Below are 17,098 nucleotides of genomic sequence, written 5' to 3'. Positions count from 1 at the left end.
CCCCTCCACAGGCGTCCTTTTGCCAAGTGCCTCAGTTTCCCCATCTGCGAAGGTCGTGAGATCGACCACGAGAGACCTGCCAGCCTGACGGTTGCAGCAGTTTGCAGGGGGGAAACAAACAAAAAAATCCCCCCCCCCCCCCCACAATCCAGCATTCATGGGGAAATTATCCATGAAGAGGGAAAACAAGGGAAACCGCTCAGTGAGCGTTGCCGTTCTCAGCTTGGGAAGGAGCAGAGCCCTCTGCTCGCGTCCTGTGAAGATGCCCACAGGTCAGGAAGGCGACGCGGCGGCGGGGGTGGCGCTGGGGAGCCTGGAGACGGAGAGCAAGCTCGGCTTGCTTGGGATGAGCTAGGGCGCCAGGCGGAGGCGGGCAGACCCGGCGACCCGCGGCGGCCCTGCGCGGCAGCCTGCGCCGCCTCGCGTCTCCCTCGGGCCCGCGGCCCCCCTCGCTGGCTGGTCGTCGCCCTGGGGTCTTGCAGGATGGGACCCTCTTCCCAACTCTCTGCCCTCGCGGAGACCCCCGCTGAGGGGACGGGCCGGCGTGCCGGTCAGTGCCCTCGGAGCCCCCTCCAGCTGGGAGAGGCGACGGGGCCCGCGTGCTTCTTGCGGGGCAGCTCGGCGGGACGCCGCAGGGTCTCTTTTGGACGCCTCGGGACGAGCGGAAGCTGCTGGCGAGCCCGGTTTCGGCGCGGGCGGTTGGGGGGGGTCCTCGGGGGGCCGGCGGCTCGGTGGGGAGGAAGGTTGGGGGGGGTGGAAAGCACGGCCCCGAGGCGCTGGGACGCGACGGGCGGACGGCGAGCCCGGGCCATGAGCTTCATCGCCACCTTTATTTGACGTCAGCCCCGCAGCAGTCCGGAGCCGGGCACGGCCTCCGATACGGCAGAGCCCGCGGTCGAGCTCGAGCCGGAGCGCCGGTCTCGGCCCAAGGCCGGAGCCTCCGGAGCTGCGGGCGCGTGCGAGGAGCAGGCTGGCGGAGGCCGAAGTTGCTGCTTGCAGGCGGGCGCTTGGCCCCCTCCCCGGCAGCCACGTCCAAGCGGACGGGGAAAGGGCGCCCCATCGGCTTCCAGAAACGCCGCTGAGCCCGCGGGCTGTCGTCCCGCGTACGAAGCCGGGCGGGCCTTTTACCCGGCTAACGGCCCGTGCGGGCAAAGGCTCGGAGAGGGCGGCGTTTTCACCGGCGCCAGCGCCCAGGCGACGGCAGGAAGGCGACCTGCCGCTATGTCGTGCCAACCAGGGCTTTATTTCGGCGTCGATCCCCGGGCGCTTCCCGCCGCTACGCGTGAGCGGCCGCCTCAGTCCCCGTCCTCTTGGTTTCTTAGCTATTGACATGGCCCTCCGGCGAGCGCGGCCCCGTCGACCTCTGCGCGGGGCGGAGAGGGGCGCGTGCCGTTGGCATGGCCGGAAAGGCCTCGAAAGCCCGGCGGCTCTCCCGCCGCTGGAGGAGCGGGGCCGGGCGAGCGGCCGCGACCGCGCACCAGCGCCGTTTCCTCGCCGGCCACCCTGCGCGCGAGATGGCATGGAGGCGCGGAGAGGAGAGAAGAGCCACGCCGAGCGGGCGGATGGCTTGGTGGCCAGGTCGCGGCGGGCAGCGAGTCCGGCCCCCGCGTCCAGCGATGGCGCCCAGCCTGAGAGCTCCTCCCGAGCGGGGCCTGACCTGCGTGGGGCCTCTGTCCCGAGGTTGGGCAGGAGACAGCGCCACGGGCCAGGGTGCTGCTCCCTGGCAGCCTTCCCGCACGCGGCTCTTTGGAGAGGTGGGATCGTGGCTGGGAGCCCGGCCCGGAGCGCCCCCGCCGGCCCCGCCACCTCCTCCCACGTCAGCCTCCTCCTTACCGCTCCTGCCAGAAACAGGCCCCAAGTTAAAGCTTGAACAAACTCTTCCCTATCTATGGGCTTCCATGATTGTATTTTTCGTGCCTTGGGGAGGATGACAAACAGCCCCCGTTGAGCCCACTGGCTGTTAACTCTGAAACATAATGATGGCAGCACCCCTCTGTACTGCCATGTGACGCTAGGAAATGGGCGTCTCCAGGACAAGGAGAGAGGGGCTGTTGTTGCAGCAGGAGAGCACGGCTCTTCCCAGCTGGGGCTCCTTGCTCTGTGCCAGAGGCATACCCCGGGCTGAGAAGCGGCGGCGCGGGCGTCTTCCTGCCCGTAGGAGCCGCAATGAGGGCTGTGAGGGGCCGGTTTGCTCCCAGCAGCGCAGGGGACTCAGCGGGGCCCAGAGGGACCGGCCCGGAGGGCGGCTGGTTCCCTCTGGTTTGCAGAGCTGGAGGCCCCGTAGCCTCGCAAAGGGCCCCCACGGTGGGCAGCGGCTGTCTGTAGAAGAGACCATCGACCCTTTCTGCCCGTCTGTCCTGCCGGCTCCCAGCTCTCCGGAGCGTCGTAAAGCGGGGGACGCGTTTGGGCTGCTGTGTCCTCCGTGAGTTTTGCCTTTTCTGGCCCCCGCCGCGTCCTGGGCAAAGAACCGGGGCTCAGACCCGCCGCCTGCTGTCTGCGCTAGCTGCCCGGCCTTGCGCTAAGCCAGGGAGGGGGAACGGGCGCCTGCACCAGGCGACAAACGCGTGGGGGAAGCCACCGCAGTCCGCACGTGCATTTTTGAAGGCATTGGCCAGGCTCACCCTCCTGGTCACCAGACGGGAGAGAAGCGACCTGGGGAAAGCCCGCGGAGAGGGGAGCGCCCACGCGCACCGCGTCCGGGCGGTGGATGGACGGCAGCTCGTGGCAGCGGAGATTGCCCAGGAGCTCGTTTGCTTTGGGACGGGTGAGCGGGAGAGCTGGCTTTGGGAAAAGCAAGGGCGCGCTGCTCCCGCCGAGCTCCTTGCAGGCAGCCGAGAGCGTTGGAGGCAGCGCCCGTTGCCTGCCTGAAAAGCGCTGTCCTGGCTGGAGAGGTTTTTAAAAAGGGGACGCTTCTGCAGGTGAGCAAAGCGGCTGCTGCTCCGTCCAGGAGGGCAGCGGTTCGCCAGGATCTCCTGCCCCGCAAACCCAGCGGCTGCTTGCGGCCAGGCAGCAGCAGGGCTTGGCCTTTAGTACCTCAAACTGTCCCTGAAAAGAAGCATGCTGTCCCCTCTCGAGGCCAGGGACCTCCTCAAGAGGGACTGAGAGTCGCCTTGCGCAAAGCAATATCTCCAAAGCTCGCGGCCACCCCAAAACGGGGCTGGGCCTCGGCCGCCGGGCAGGGCTCCCAGGGCGTGTGCCCCTGCTGCTGAAGGCTACGGCCTTCCCGATGGCCGCCCCGAGGGCTTCTAGGCCTCCGCGCAGGTGGGAAGCCCTGCCTTGGGCTCCTCGGGCTCCCGCAGCTCCTCCAGCAGCCGGGCCGAGCGAGCGAGGAGGTCCCCGGGACGCTGCCCGTGCCGGAGCGGTTTGCGCCGCGCGGGGCAGCCGGTGACAACGGGGGCGCTGGCGTTCCCGTCGCCCCTTTCCTCGTGACGGGAAAAGGATCCCCGAAGGGGCTGCGAAGTAACTGCCTAAATACGGACGCGTCGGGGAGCGGGCGTTTCGCGCAGGACGGCGGCTCGCCGGGACGATCCCTTTTTGCCTTTTCCCACCTCAAAGCGTCGCCTCCTCCAAACTCCTCCTGAGTTCGTCCCTGCGTGCCGGGCGAGGGCTCTCCTTGCACAAGCTAGCCGGGGCCTCGCGGCCTCCCCTCTCCTGCAGCGGCTCCCGGCGCTCGCAGCCCACCGCGTGCTTGCAGCTGCCGCGAAACAACCCAGCGAAGCGAGCCGAAGGCGTTGCAGACCTGCTCTGAGAACAGCTAGGGGAGTGCGGGTCCGCCTACCACCTCCTCTAGGCTAAGGAAATAAATAACTTCTCGAATGTGCCGCCTTGGTGGACAGAAAGCCAGCGCAGCAGAAACATCAAGTGTCCCCCAAGAGGATTGCAAATAAATAAGTGAAGCTCGGCTTTCTCTCAGGACCAGCTTCACTCGCAGCTCTGCCGGGGGGGGGGGGAGTGGGGGAGTTATTTAAATAAAGGGAAACCGTGAGCTTGAATGCCGCTCCAGCAAACGCGCTCCCTGCGTTTCAGGCTGCCTTTGCACGCCGCTCTGATGCAGGCTGGAGAAAACGCTCCTGGTGGTTGAGAAGGAGCCTCCAAGACCTTCCCAGGACAAATCACCCCCATGGGCTGGGGTCGGGGCGGGGGGGGGTGCCTTTCCTTGGGGCGGAGGTTTTGGGGGAAGCAGAAATCCCCTCTGCTAGCAGGCGTCAGCTGGGCCGGGCGAGCGCGCGGGCGCAAAGGCCCGCGGAGCCCGCGCGTGGTTTCCCGCGGAGGCCTTGGAGCTGCTCGAAACGCTGCGCCCAGGCAGACGTATCCGGAGCCGGGAGAGGAGTCGGGAGAGCTGCGGAGAGGAAGGTTCGGAGGGCGGCAGGGTTGTCCTCGCTGCTGGCCTGCGGCTCCTCGCGCGCGGCTTAATCGCGAGTTCGGTTTCTCCTCCTCAGGAAGAAGAAGCTGCTCTTCTGCGGAGGGCCCAGCAGCATCGGCACTTGGCTTTTGTGTGTAATCTTGACCTAAAAATAAATGAAGAGCACAAACCAGTAACTGGCTTCCAGGTCGGTGAGGAGCGAGACGCCCGATTTCCACGTGGCACCAGGCGCTCCCAGCACTGCCAAACCCCGCGTTGGGGCAGCATCCTCCAGTTTTGGGGGTGGGGTGGGGGGAAGGTCCCCAAAAAGCAACCCGAGCAAGATCGATCGCAACTGGCGCACCCTCAGAGGGGCGCGTGGAGCCAAGTTACCCATGTCAAGCATCGGAGAGCTGCCGGCGGGACGACGCGGGGACCCCGCTGGGGGGCTGCAGCCGCCGCTGCGATCGAGCGTGTCCCCTGTCCCCGCCGAGGGCCCGCTGCGCCGCCGAGACAGAAATAGCACGTTGCCAGGCTCTGTGGCCGCCCACCAGCGAGCGCGGGAGCGGTGCTCCAAACCCGGAGGCTTTGCTGAGCTGCGCGCGGAGGAGAGCGGGAGGCACAGACCTGCTCGGGCCCCCTGCCCGCCCCTCTCGGCTGCTCCGGGCTGAGACTTGCCCAGGATCCCTGCTGCGCCCACCTCTGTCCCCCCCCCCCCCCGGCCCCGTGGACTCACTGTGCAAGACGGCTGCATCCAGGGCTCCCCGTCCACCTGCATGGGCAGCAGTTTGGACGTCCTGCAAGGCGCAAAGAGACAAGATGCAGCTTTGGACTCCCAGCGGGCCATAGCCTGCCTTAGAGAAGTCCCCGGGGCTGAGGGAGGGCTGGGTGGCTCACCCCAATACTGTTGGAGCGGCAACGGTGCAGGCAGCTACCCCAAACGTGCCGGGGCCGCAGGGGGAAGGTGGGTGCTGGGATGGGGCACCCAGCGGAGAGGGACGAGGCTCTGGCTTTCACTGCCGGTCAGGTGGTCAGCCAGGACGGGGGACAAATACCTGATGGTGACGGACGAACACTGGGCCAGTCTCTTTCCGGCGCTCTTCAGTCCCGTGTAGATCTGCCCCATCTCCATTGCCCCCTCCAGCCCCACCACCTCCAGGAGGTGGTCGCTCAGGTCTGGAAGAGAGAAGGACCCGCCTTAGGCCGGACGCTACCACGCTGGGACGCAGCCAGCCTGTGCCGGCTGCCCCTGTGCCTGCCACCCTGGGGGTGTCCCCGGCTAATCGAGCAGGGAAGGATGTTTGGGGCATACTCGTCGTTTTACTGATCCCTGATGGGTCAAGACTGCACGGCTGGGAGGGTGCTGGAAGCGTTGTCATGCAGAGAATGGGATGCCGTGGTGATGCGGCCGTGCCGGAGGGACGGTGGCCACCAGACACCCCATGGGGGCTGCACTGGTCCCCTCTGATGGTCCCTGGGGCTGTCTCCCAGGCCCCTCCGGGGGAAACCTATTTGGCAGGAACCGGCCATGAGAGGAATGAAATGAGAGACGAGCTTCCCACCAGATGAGTCAGTCAATCGATCGCGAAACCTTTTATCTCGCTCTGTATTGCCTTTTCCCAGGCCCCTCCTCAGTCTCTGTGGGCCCCATACTTGGCTAGGAGCAAAGTGTCAGCCACATTTCTGGAGCGAGAGACTATATCCTGGAAGCGGGGGCACTGGGGAGGCTTTCGGGGTGCTGTTGGAGACAGTGGACCCCAGCACTCCTGCTGGGAGGCAGGGGGGAAGACGCTGGTGGAAAGGCAGAGGTGAGGTGCTGCTGGCACCCGTGCTTTCGCCTCTGAATGGCTGCAACGTTCCTTGGACGTGTCACCTTGCAATGGCCTGGGCTGAGCTGTCCTGAAATACGTTTCGCTCGTTGGACCCTGGCCTCCCTGCTTGCCCTGGATCACCGGATATGGAGCCCAGGAGGGCTCCAGGAAGCCCAGCAAGCTGAATATGACTAGTGGCCCTACTGCCATGAGCAGAAGGCCCTGTCCGTAGGCTGACACATGAGTTTGTCATCTGCGGGTCAGCCGGCTTCCAGGAGGCGGCTCTGGACGGGGCAGCGAGCGGCCGAGTCACTAGGAAGAGAATGCTCATTTTTTTTAAGTGATTTAATATCGAGCGTGGTGCCAAAAAGTCTCCCTCTACAGCTGAATACCAACCAGGCCAGGCTGGCTGGAGGAGGGGACAGACAGCAGTCTGCCTACAGCAGCAAAACGCTGCGGTCCGGCTCTGTAGCAAAGACTGCAGCTCAAAGCCACAAAGCTCCTGCTTTGTTCCTCGGTTTTGGCAGGATGCCTTTGGTCCAGGAAATCAGTCGATTTTGAACTCTCCAGCCTGAACCTGTCTGAGTTTCATTCATGCGCGGCCTGCATGGCCTCACACACAGAAGCCAGCATCCCTTCGCAAAAGTCTCCTTGGGTGCAACGAGTTCAATATCCCCTTTTGGCCAGGTATGCTCCCGCGACGGAGAAGCCGAAATGACCAGTGCAGGCAGCGCCTTGCACTTCTCCAGGGATCTCATGCCTTCAGTAATCATCTGAAACAGCACGGCTAGCCAACTCCTGGCCACCTCGGAGGGCAGTGGCGCTGGCAGCATTGCGAGGACATTTCTTGACGCTGCCACCGAAGCACCACAAGCCCCAAGATCCATCTGACCTGTGATGTTGCAGCTAAGCAGTGGCTCTGGTCCCCGATTAGCCCTCTAGAGACTTGCTCACTTACTTGATTTCTCCTCAGAAAGGTTTGAGGCCTGATCAGCTATTTTCCCACTTTAAATGAAACCATTTTACCAACACAAGAAATCAACCGATTAGCTAAATGACACTATCAATAAGCCAGCTGTGGGGGAGGGAAATCTTGCTATGAGAAAGCAGAGTAAAAATACTCCTAGTCTGAAATACTGCCAGGTTCTTGCCCTGGTTGTCCTGCCTGCACTTCCAGGCGCTGCAGGCTGCAGCAGCAATCCTCCACCAGATCTTTGACTACATGTTCTCAGTGTTTTACAAAATGACAGCAGAAAAATCCCTGGAATACCTAGAGGCCTTGCAGCTAGGACCTGGCGGCCTTGCAATGGGCTAGGGACCGAGGGACTCCTGCCCCAAAGCCCTGCGTGCTGGCCCGGCCACTGTCTCGGCAGGGATTTGACTTGCAGATTTCTCATGGATTTGCTAAAAGCCGCTTGTTGCTTTTAGAAAGGAATGGCTTGCTCAGCAGCAACCGTGAGCTCTCCATGCCCGTGCCAAGGCATTCCCGAAGGTGTGAGTAGGGCCTTCCAGCTAGTGAGCTGCGCTCGCTGCTCTCCAAAGGTGCTCTGGCCTGGGGCGAACGCTCTCCGTGCAAAAGGCTCCGGCATCCCACACCACCGCAGCTCTGCTGAGCGACATCTCCAGCCAGCTCCTTGCCACACCAAGCAGCTGGGCCTGCAGATCTCCTTGGCGTGCTCCTCTACAGAAAGGCTCCTTGCTTCCCAGTCTGGGCATACCATTCCAGGGCTGGAGTCTCTGGTGGGACCTGGGCGTGGATGGATTTACCAGATGGGGCTCTGGCTCTTGAAGGAGCTGCTGTGGAGAGATGGACGCCTGTGTATGCAGCAGGGAGCAGGTGCCTGGCAATGGTGGCAGCATGGCGCTGGGCATGAGGAGGCAGGTGGAGATGGCTGCAGAGGATCTGGGCCTAGGCACCTGAATTTTTGCCGGAAAAGCCCTTGTGCTGATGCACTTTGATGACAACCCCACAGGTGGGGCTTTGCCAGCAGGAAAATAAACCTGCCTAGTTCCCTTCCCTGCTTGCTGTCCTGCAAGGGCTGCTCAGCAGGTCTCTTCAGCCTCCAATGGGAGCGCATAGGACCAAGTGGTTCTGTGGCTGGGGTGCAAGAAAGGTCCAGCCAAGCGGGGGAAGGGGGGGTTGGTTTGCAAAAATTGTGAACATCTGCCAGCTCACCAGCGCTCCCTCCTTGAGGCTCCAGCAGCCACAGTCCAGGGGGTGGGAAGGGCACTAGAAAGCCTCAAAAGTGAGTGAAGAAGCTCTGATGATGGCAGCGCCCCTGTCCTCAGAAAAAGCAGGGCAAGGGCTCACGGCAAGGCTGGGCTCAGCAGCGCTCTGCTGAGGATGACAGACAATCATGACATCGTTTTGGCATGAGCGCTGCGAAAGCGGAAGCTCTTTTCAAATGTGATAGGACCAAGCGGGTAGGAAGAGCTCTCCCTCCTGGCTGTGCTCAGTGCCAGGCAGCCCCCGTGCCCCAGATGGCTTGGTACCAATGACGTCTGGAAAGAAGAAGCTGAGCAACAGCCTCAGGCACGTGCTGAACACGAGCCGCTGACATGTCTGCTGCGGTCCCCAGGGTTCTCCACTGGTGCCCAGAGCCTGAGGCAAGCTCTCCTATGGCTCTCCTATGGCCCTTTCCCGGAGGACAGGCTCCATTTTGGGGTAACAGCCTTGCTACCTTGGAGGACAGTGGTGAGAAAGGGAAGAGTGCCTGGAAGTGCAGGATAAGTTTTTGTGGGGCTGCAAGTTTCTTCCAAAACCAGCTCGTTTTGTAGGCTGAGATGAACAAGAAGTGACTGCTCCCTGCATGCAGACACTTCTCGATGTCACAGAGCCTGGACGAATCATTGCTGAAAACCCTCCAGTAGCATGGACTTATGAATCCGTGCCGCCCCCCCCCCCCCCCCCGAGCGAGCTCCCTTGGTCCGTTTATGTGCCAGCAGCAAAGTGCTCAGGAATGGTGCGTGAAGCCATGCTACATGAGATCCTTGGGTGAGCCTTCAGGCCTCAGCTCCACCTACATCCCTCTGGGTGGCCAGACTGATGTGAGTGGTCCTATCTCCCCCCATGCTGCCCCTTGCCACACATTGACACCTCATGGCGTGGTCTTGGTTGGGCAGGAGCATCTCAGTGGGGCTGCCTGATGAAGGGCATCCTCACCAGGAGAGATGTAGTTAAATCTCAGGGCATCTGAGGTCTTCTACCCCTCCTCAACACCTTGTCTGAATCAAATCACAAAAAGCTAGTGGTAATCCAGATGTGGTGTAAACTCTCTGAACAAGCCAGAAACACTGGGGGAGAAAGACTGAATGCTGGACAGCTAGTAGAGCTGCATGCCTGGGCTCTGCAGTCAGAGCAGGGAAGCAGAAGTCTCGGCAGGCTGCTTAGCTTTGCATAAGCATTCCCAGAAATGGAACAAATCAACACTTCTTCCTGACCCTGAGTGCCATCAAAACTCATAACTGATGTTTGCTGGTACCTGGAAGTCCTCCAGGCAGTTATGGAGATGATGGGAACTCTGCCTATGCATCCAAGGAGGGACGTGCACGCCTGGGCCAAGGATGGCGCTATCCCTGGCTCCTGCAGTCCTGCAAGTACAAGCTGCTGAGGATTTTCCTGTTTCCCAGGCGCAATTCGAGCCCTACTGCCCTAGGGCCAAATCCAGTGTAGCTCCCAGCAGGCTGGACGCAGCAGTGGCGGGGGGGAGGGAGGGGAGGGTGGAGAAAAATGCAGCTCCCCAGACTCATGTCCACTGTTTTGCCTCTATTGAAGCTGTTGCAGCCAAGCCATGGTCTCTATGAATGTACCCGAGCCTCCAAGTCACTGGTTAGGGTTTGCTTGCCTGCTATGCTGGTCTGCCCTGAGCTGCTCTGCCTCGCGTAAAGCTCTGGCAGTGAGTATGAGACCTTCACACCAGTCCCTCCTCCACGTGGCCTCTCATGGTGCTGCTACCAGGGGCTCTGCCTCCACCAGGGTTTTCCAAGACTTCGCCAGGTCGGGCAGAGAAGCCATCTCATGTCACTTGCAAGGATCACCATCCCTTTTTTCCAGCTTTTCCTGCTCCTCCAGACTGCCAGCAAATATGCCCGACAAGCTGGCTTGCTGAGCACGTTGTTCCCTGCCTCTCGCTCCCTGTGGGCTCCTGTTTTGCCTTTGTGACTGCTCAGGCTTCAGAAGAGCCTTGCCCGTGGAAAATTCCGCCATAGAAAAGTCTCCTGGGGGCCTGCCAGCCACCCTTGTCTTGGCTTTGCTGACCTGCAAATGAAGAGCCTTGCCTAGGAGACCAGCTTAACTCCGTCTCACCATCCCTTGCCCTTCATAGTGGCGTACCAGCCCCTCAGGCATCGCTTCGGCCCAGTGACAATACCCAGGAGGGACAGCCTCAGCGCCCAGCCTGTCTTTGTGCTAAAGAGTGATGCTGGTATGTACGCGGTTTTTCATCTTGAAGTTCCCGGCTAGCTCCCTAATCTCCATTTTACCCGCTGGTTCAGGCAGGTGGGTCTCACAGCAGCCGGCTTTCTAGTTTCCGAGCACTCCAGGGAGGCAGGTCAGCGGCTCTGCATGGCCCTGTGCTCCTGGGGTGGTGCTCTGGGCTCCTCCTGGCCCAAGCCCTGACCGGACGCTGCCCACCACGTAGTGAGCCTGGAGATGTCTCATCCTTCCACAGGTCACCTGCCACCCGGAGACCACCAGCAGTGCTCCCGGGCGCTGCCACCAAGGAGAGCTACTTCCTGAGCCCCTGCATTTAACCCGTGGTGGGACACGAATCCACCTCTGGGCTTTGCTATCCCCAATCCACCTGCCACCCGTGCCCTCCTGTTTGCTGGCAGCTCTGGTGCCTGTATGTCCCTGCTATCCCTAACAAACTTTGGGTGACTCTTTATTCTCCTTCCAGCTGAAAATAAGACTCTCAGATGTGGCATCTTGCCTGGGGATAGGCCAGCACTCGCCCCTCCCCTGGCTCCTGCCAGAGCCTTTTCTTCCCCCGGAGATGCTCAGCGCTGAAGGCGGATAGGCCCCTTACCCCACTGCTGGCCCTAAATCCCTGAGTTCTCTTTCCAAGCTGTGACAGGACTGCAAAGCTTTCGCAGAAATTGGCCTCTGGTGCCCTTCCGCGTACAGCCTAAATTTAACTTCCAGGAACCATCGTTTGCACTTCCCCATGTCACTACTACTTATTTCTACAGCCTCGCCCCCAGCTTGCAGGAGACTGGCGTGTGGAAGGCGACTTGCGGCTTCTGGAAAACACAAGCACTTTGTATATTTTGTTGGCTGCTTGAAGCAGCTAGAAGGCTTCCTAATCGATTTATCTTTGCTGAGTAATCTTGTCTCTGGGGCAAGCTGGGGCCGCCTGCGTCCTCCCTGGCCTCCGACCGCGTCTGCGGAGATGACTCCACTGCCACACCGGGCTCGTCTCTGCGCTCAAGGATCGCGGGGCCAGGGAGACTGCTGAGTTGAAAATGGAGTATAATCCCCTGGGACTCCTTTGGCTGCCTCCTCTCCTGCAAGACTGGACGTGGCTTCTACGTCATACCAACCCCCTGCCCGCTGCGGGAACAGGTATGATGTGTGGGGCCTTGGTAGGCCGTGGCTGCCCGCAAAAGCAGGTGCAAGATGCTAGCAGGGTGCATCGGCATCGTAAAGCTCAGGCCGGGTGGCATCAGCAGGAAGATGCTGTCACACCAGCACAGCCAGAAAGCTGAGCACGTGTTACCTGCCTTCCCGTGCCGCAGCGGGGATGCTGAAGCTGCGCAGCTTTTGCAAGTGCCTACGGTAAGCAGTGGGCAACTTTAGTTTTTTCCCCTCATAGCACGGGGGTGCTCACAAAAGAGCCAGCTCCAGGAGCCACAGCTTGCAGACAACACGCTGTTCCTGAAAAAACCCAACCACGCTGACGGAACTGCAGCTGAAGCTTGGAGGAAGCTTAAAAAAGACTCTGGCGCCAGCTCTGCAGCTCAGTTTCCAGCTCCTCCTCTGCACCAGCAGGCCAGGGACAAGCAGGCATCCTTCCCTGTGCAGCAGGCACCTGCCAGCACCCAGGGGAGCGGGGACTCATGGGGGGCAATGATCCCTCCTGCCTGTCCTGCCGCCTGGCTCAGCCTGCTCGAGCTCTGGCCCCCAAAACAGCCCTCGTGGCTCCTTTCTGCATGGCGCTTGAGCTATCAGCCACCTTGCAGACCAGGGATGAACCTCTGGCCTGCAGCCCTGTGCCAACTGATGCCGACTTCCATGGCGCCACCGCTACCGATTGGGGGTCCTCACACCTGTGAGTGACAGGCCTCCATCCAAGTAACCCCACCAGCTCTGAATGCTGGTGGACAGGGGAGGAGTGGCTTGCAGGTGGCAGGAGCTGCACAGCCAAGGGCAGGCCAGCAACCCAAGTCCTCCCTTTCCAGCAACCTCGTCACTGCACTTCCAGCCCTAAGAAATGCAGTGCTGAGCTTTACCAAAGTGGGCAAAAACTCTCTTTGCCTGGCTTGACCAGAACAGTCTTGGGGTCTCTCCAATGCCCCAAGCTATGGTGAGCAGATAGCGATCCACCTGGGTGCTATTTCAGTGCTATGTGTGATGAGATATGATTTCTATCAGCTGCGGGCCAGAAACCAAGAGTTCCAGCTCTCCCCTTGCCTAACCGTGCTATATCACACACCCCAGAAATTACAGCCTTCACTCAGCCAGTGCAAACCCACCTGCTGCCCAGCACATCCTTCGGCTGGGCCTGCTGCTCACCTTGCACGCAAAACTTGAGCTCCTTGGCATCTGTGACCACCGTTGAGTGCAGCTTCTCAGGTGCTTTCTTGCTCACCCGGCTGTAGCCACGCTGCTTCTTGGTCTCTCCCCAGAGGTTGGAGCCACCGTACATGCTGGGGATGTTCAGGACAGCGATGCCTTCCAGGGAAGTGTTGCTCAGATCCAGCAGGGTCCCGTCACACTGGCAGACATACACATAAGCATGAGGCTATGGCCAGCCTGGGGTGCACGCAGAGCCCTGCTCCCTCCTCCATGGCTCCTGCACAGCACCAGCGCTGTGCTGGGCTGGAGGCCGGAGGTCCGGGCTTTTTATGGGTCCATCTTTCTGCCTGGTGGCATTGAGATGAGCAGAAGCACTGCACTGTGCTGAGGGCCAGGCCGACCCCAGAGCACAGCATGCCAAGGAGGGTAAACCTGGCGGGGAGCAGAGAGCAGGTTAGCCCAGCAGCCCCAGGTCTGTTTTGGACACTGCAGGTGTCTGCTAGCTAGCGTTCTGACACCTCTCCAACCTGCACCAGGAGCACACACAGTCTGCAGGGTGCAACAGCTTCTCAGGAAGATCAGACCTGCCCACGGTCCTCCTGGAGCAGTCCTCAGCACAGCGGGCTGCCCGGGAGCGTTGGGGCTGTCCCACGGAGGTTGGGGCGTTTGAACGAAAATCCACTGGGCTTTGGTTTTCTAGGACTGGCGAACACCTCCTCTTTCTTTGTTTTGCTGCTTTCCCAGCTACGAGGGCATACTTTGATATAATTTCTACTACATATTTGAAATGGATGTCTAGAAAAGAGAACTCCTGCGAGACCATTTAAAACCATTTGAGTGACTTCAGCCAGATTGGATACTGCTACCTGGAAGGGTTTTCCAGTTGCATATTAAGCAACACCGCCTAGTCCCTAGAGCAACTCAAAAAGCTCCTCCAGCACTAACTTTCCTGATCTCCCCTTGTTCAAACTGACTTCAAAGAATTATGAGGTTTGGCTATCCAACGATGAACTTGAAACAGTTTTTTTGAGAGTGCAACTGGAAACTAGAAATGACTCTGGAAGAAAATATGGAAGATATTAGAGGGAAAAAAAGTGAGTTTGGGAGAGAAAATAATACCCTAGTGCTTAGAACTGGTATTCTGGATTTCACTGTCACACAGCGAAACGGCCTCATTTGAAAATCCCTTTGAAAAAGCACAATATCTCTTGTCAGTGGCTTTCTCACAGGATTGGAAGAAGCAGGCATGGAAACACATTTCTTAACTTCAGCTCTTTTCACTGTCAAGGTACCAAAAATGTAGTATTCACCTCCTCTGTGGGAGCTGCCCTGCAGTTCCTACAGTTCTACTATTAAAACTGGAATCTTAGATTTCAAAAAGAGCTCCTCTCTCTGGGTATCTCCAAAGTCCTGATTCCTGCAGGAAACATCCCTGTCTTTTGCGTTGCAAGCGTATTTTCTTGAGAGCATCTGTATTTTCCTTAAAGCATCTGTATTTCCTTTAAAGCATCTGTATTTCTTTCTAAGCATCTGTTCTTTGCCTGCTATGCAAATATTGGAAAAGCCTTTTTTTCCTTGCATTTTGGTGATGCTAAGGAATTTCTGCCCTCTGTGTTGCTCCACAGAGAAGAATGTGAGTTGGCTGATGAAAACCCCGCTGCTGCTTTGACTCCAGTTGTTTTATTCTAGCTGCGTGAAGGTTTTGAGCTTATTTTTAATATGCTGTCGTTCAGTGGCCGAGTAGGCTGGCCAGCAGATATGCAGAGATGCGCAGGTACACAAGTAAAAGTCTCTGTATATTCATACCTACTCTGCCTTCCCTGATGCTCAGAGATCTTATTTTTAGCCTTGCGTTGAGTGTGAAAGGCAGGAATCTTCTGGCTGGGGAGCGGACCTCTGTCTTTCTGCAGCTTGGCTGACCTCGTCCTCGTTTACTCCCCAATGCATTTTTAAGAACGTTATGATCTGCGTGAACAGGAAAGACCCTCATGCTTCAAGGTGCGGGGACCAAACCCGATATCCCTTGAACTGCTTGCAGCCATACGGGCAACACATCCTCCGCAGCCAGCCACAGCCCCGCGCAGCTCCCAGGCGTATTTCTGCCTGTTCAGCCGACACCTCGTCCCTTGCAGGGTGCGAGTGAGTCATGGGCTGCAGAACCAAGCGATGCTGCGGGTCCTGGGAGAGCCTGTTCCTGCAGGGCTGCACCACGCCGTGTGCGGTTTGAGCAGGCAGGTCTGCGGAGGCTCAGCCATGCCGGCGCGCGCACCCCGCGCCCCCACGCGCCGCACCGGCGCGGGGCCAGCCAGCGGGAGCGCGTTCTCCCTCTTTAGCCCTCCGCTGCTTGCGTGCCAGCGCGCCACAATGGGCCCTTTGAGAAGGGGCAGCTGACGGCGTGCTGGCAGAGATGCTGGAAGTAGAAATTTGCAGCTGGGGGAAAAGCAAATTCATTTCCAGGAGCTGTGCTGTAACGGGTGCCAATTTCCAAAACAAAACTGCCATTTCTCTGCAACGATGACAGTTGCCTCGGAGCCGGAGCTGGAGGGAGGACAGGCTGCCGCTTTCAACTTGAAATCCTGCGGGATTAACACTTTCCTGCCTGCTGATGTGCGCTCGACGGGGAGCACCTGGGAAGCCTGCCTGGCGCCTCAGAAGGCGCAGGGGGGGCTTGGGAGCGAGTCCTGCACCTGGGCATGCGGGGCGGAGGTGCCTGGGGCATGCCACCATCTGCAGCGAGGTCTAAGGTCCCAGAGAAAGTGGCTGCAGCCGTGGGGCAGGTGACGGAGGCCGATGAGACGGCCGTCTGCCTCGTGCTCCCGGCCCTTCCCGTGGGATTTGTTGCAGGAGCATGCACTTGCCGATGCTTCCTTCACGTGCAGGCAGCGCTAGCTGCGTGCTCAGACCCCCCCATCGGCCCTTTGTGGCAAGCAACCTTTTTTTCCCTCTAGCCCTGAAGAATAACTTATAAAAGGTGTCATTTATGCAGAGATAAGGGAAGCCGGAAGTTTACAGAAAAGCACAAAAATACACCAGTGCAAACTGTAAAATGACAGAGCTCTTAGCAACCGCTGGCACGCAGCGGTCCCTCCTCCCTCCTCTAATTAAAGGCTGTTTCCATGTAATCCGAAGACGGCTGTGTGCACACACAGAGTTTACCGAGCGAGAATATTCCAGGCACACTCTCCAGTACAGCTGGAAGGGGAAAAAGACAGGGCTATTCTTTTGCCTGCAGCTGGCTGGCATTGCAGCAAGCTCCTCATCTGAGAAGCAGCCTGCGTGTTTGAAGAGCAGCCACCTTACCAGTATAAAAAACTTTTAACAAAATATTTCCCCGAACTTGCCTTGCCTAGTGCAACTTTCTCCTCGAGCGGCCTGTCGGCGAGCCCTGCTCGGGACGGGAGCTTGCTCCCTCTGAAACAGGTGTCTCCAAGCGCCCAGCGAGCTCCTGCTCCCGCAGGGTGACGCGGCAAGTCGCAGGCTGCAATATTACTTGATGAATCACACAGGAGCTCTGAGATTTGGTCACTGGCACACGCGTCCATTTGCACACTAATTGCACTGGCAAAGCTGGCAGAGAGCAAGGCGACTGGGACTTTGCCGTGGGAAGCTGCCGAACTAGGCTGCAGGTCCACGGAGCTGCTTCAGCCCAGACAAATGGGAGCTCTTGCTCCTGCTCTTTGATTATTCTTGTTTATTAGTCCTGCTCTGTGGGATGCAGAAATTTGGGCATTGCACGGACACCTAAGAGACACTCGCCTCGAAGAGAGGTGGCTGTCAGCCACTGGGAGCCTCCTTTGCCTCACGGTACCACTGCAAGGGATCAAGGTGGTCATGGCACCATATTCCCAAAGGACAGAAGTGACTGAGGAACCTACAGGTAACACCCCCCCCCCCAAAGAGCTTTTGTGTCCCATCACCCCTGGCTGGAGCCAGGTGTCTTTCTTAGGAAACTCACCTCCACCTCGACATAATCGTGGAGCTTCTTGCAGGTGGCCGCAAAAGTTTCTGATGTGCCGAATTCAAAGTACCACAGCTTGTTCTTCATCCTGGGCACAGAAAGAGTGGGTGTTAGCATCCCACTTGAGAGCAGCTGCTCTCCCTGTCCTCCCCCAGCCCACCTGGTGGTCTCCATCCCTCAGCCAGTGACAGCAAGATGTGCTGCAAGACCCTTCAGAAAAGCCTTCACAATGGGGATAAAAGCTCCCAGGC

General features: G+C 59.4%; 1 protein-coding gene across 5 annotated transcripts in view; it reads right to left on the bottom strand.

Moving 5' to 3' along the window:
* Window positions 1–811: 811 nt before the first annotated feature.
* Window positions 812–17,098, bottom strand: part of DGKG (diacylglycerol kinase gamma) — a 53,350-nt gene continuing 37,063 nt past the window's right edge. For 2 of the 5 annotated variants that reach the window (XM_068953997.1, XM_068953998.1), the window contains 5 exons: window positions 16,845–16,935; window positions 12,887–13,088; window positions 5,398–5,518; window positions 5,079–5,139; window positions 812–4,508 (listed from right to left, as the gene is read on the bottom strand). In XM_068953997.1, the coding sequence (XP_068810098.1) occupies window positions 4,410–4,508; window positions 5,079–5,139; window positions 5,398–5,518; window positions 12,887–13,088; window positions 16,845–16,935 (574 nt within the window). In that variant the 3' untranslated portion in view covers window positions 812–4,409. Of the gene's footprint in view, window positions 4,509–5,078; window positions 5,140–5,397; window positions 5,519–6,492; window positions 10,412–12,846; window positions 13,089–16,844; window positions 16,936–17,098 lie in introns of those variants that run through there. The other 3 variants (XM_068954001.1, XM_068954000.1, XM_068953999.1) reach the window with 3 other exon arrangements.

This window comes from Struthio camelus, chromosome 9 (assembly GCF_040807025.1).
Source record: "Struthio camelus isolate bStrCam1 chromosome 9, bStrCam1.hap1, whole genome shotgun sequence".
NCBI lineage: Eukaryota > Metazoa > Chordata > Aves > Struthioniformes > Struthionidae > Struthio > Struthio camelus.
The sequence above is the reverse complement of the archived record's forward strand: the minus strand, read 5'-3'. Positions and strand labels throughout refer to the sequence as shown.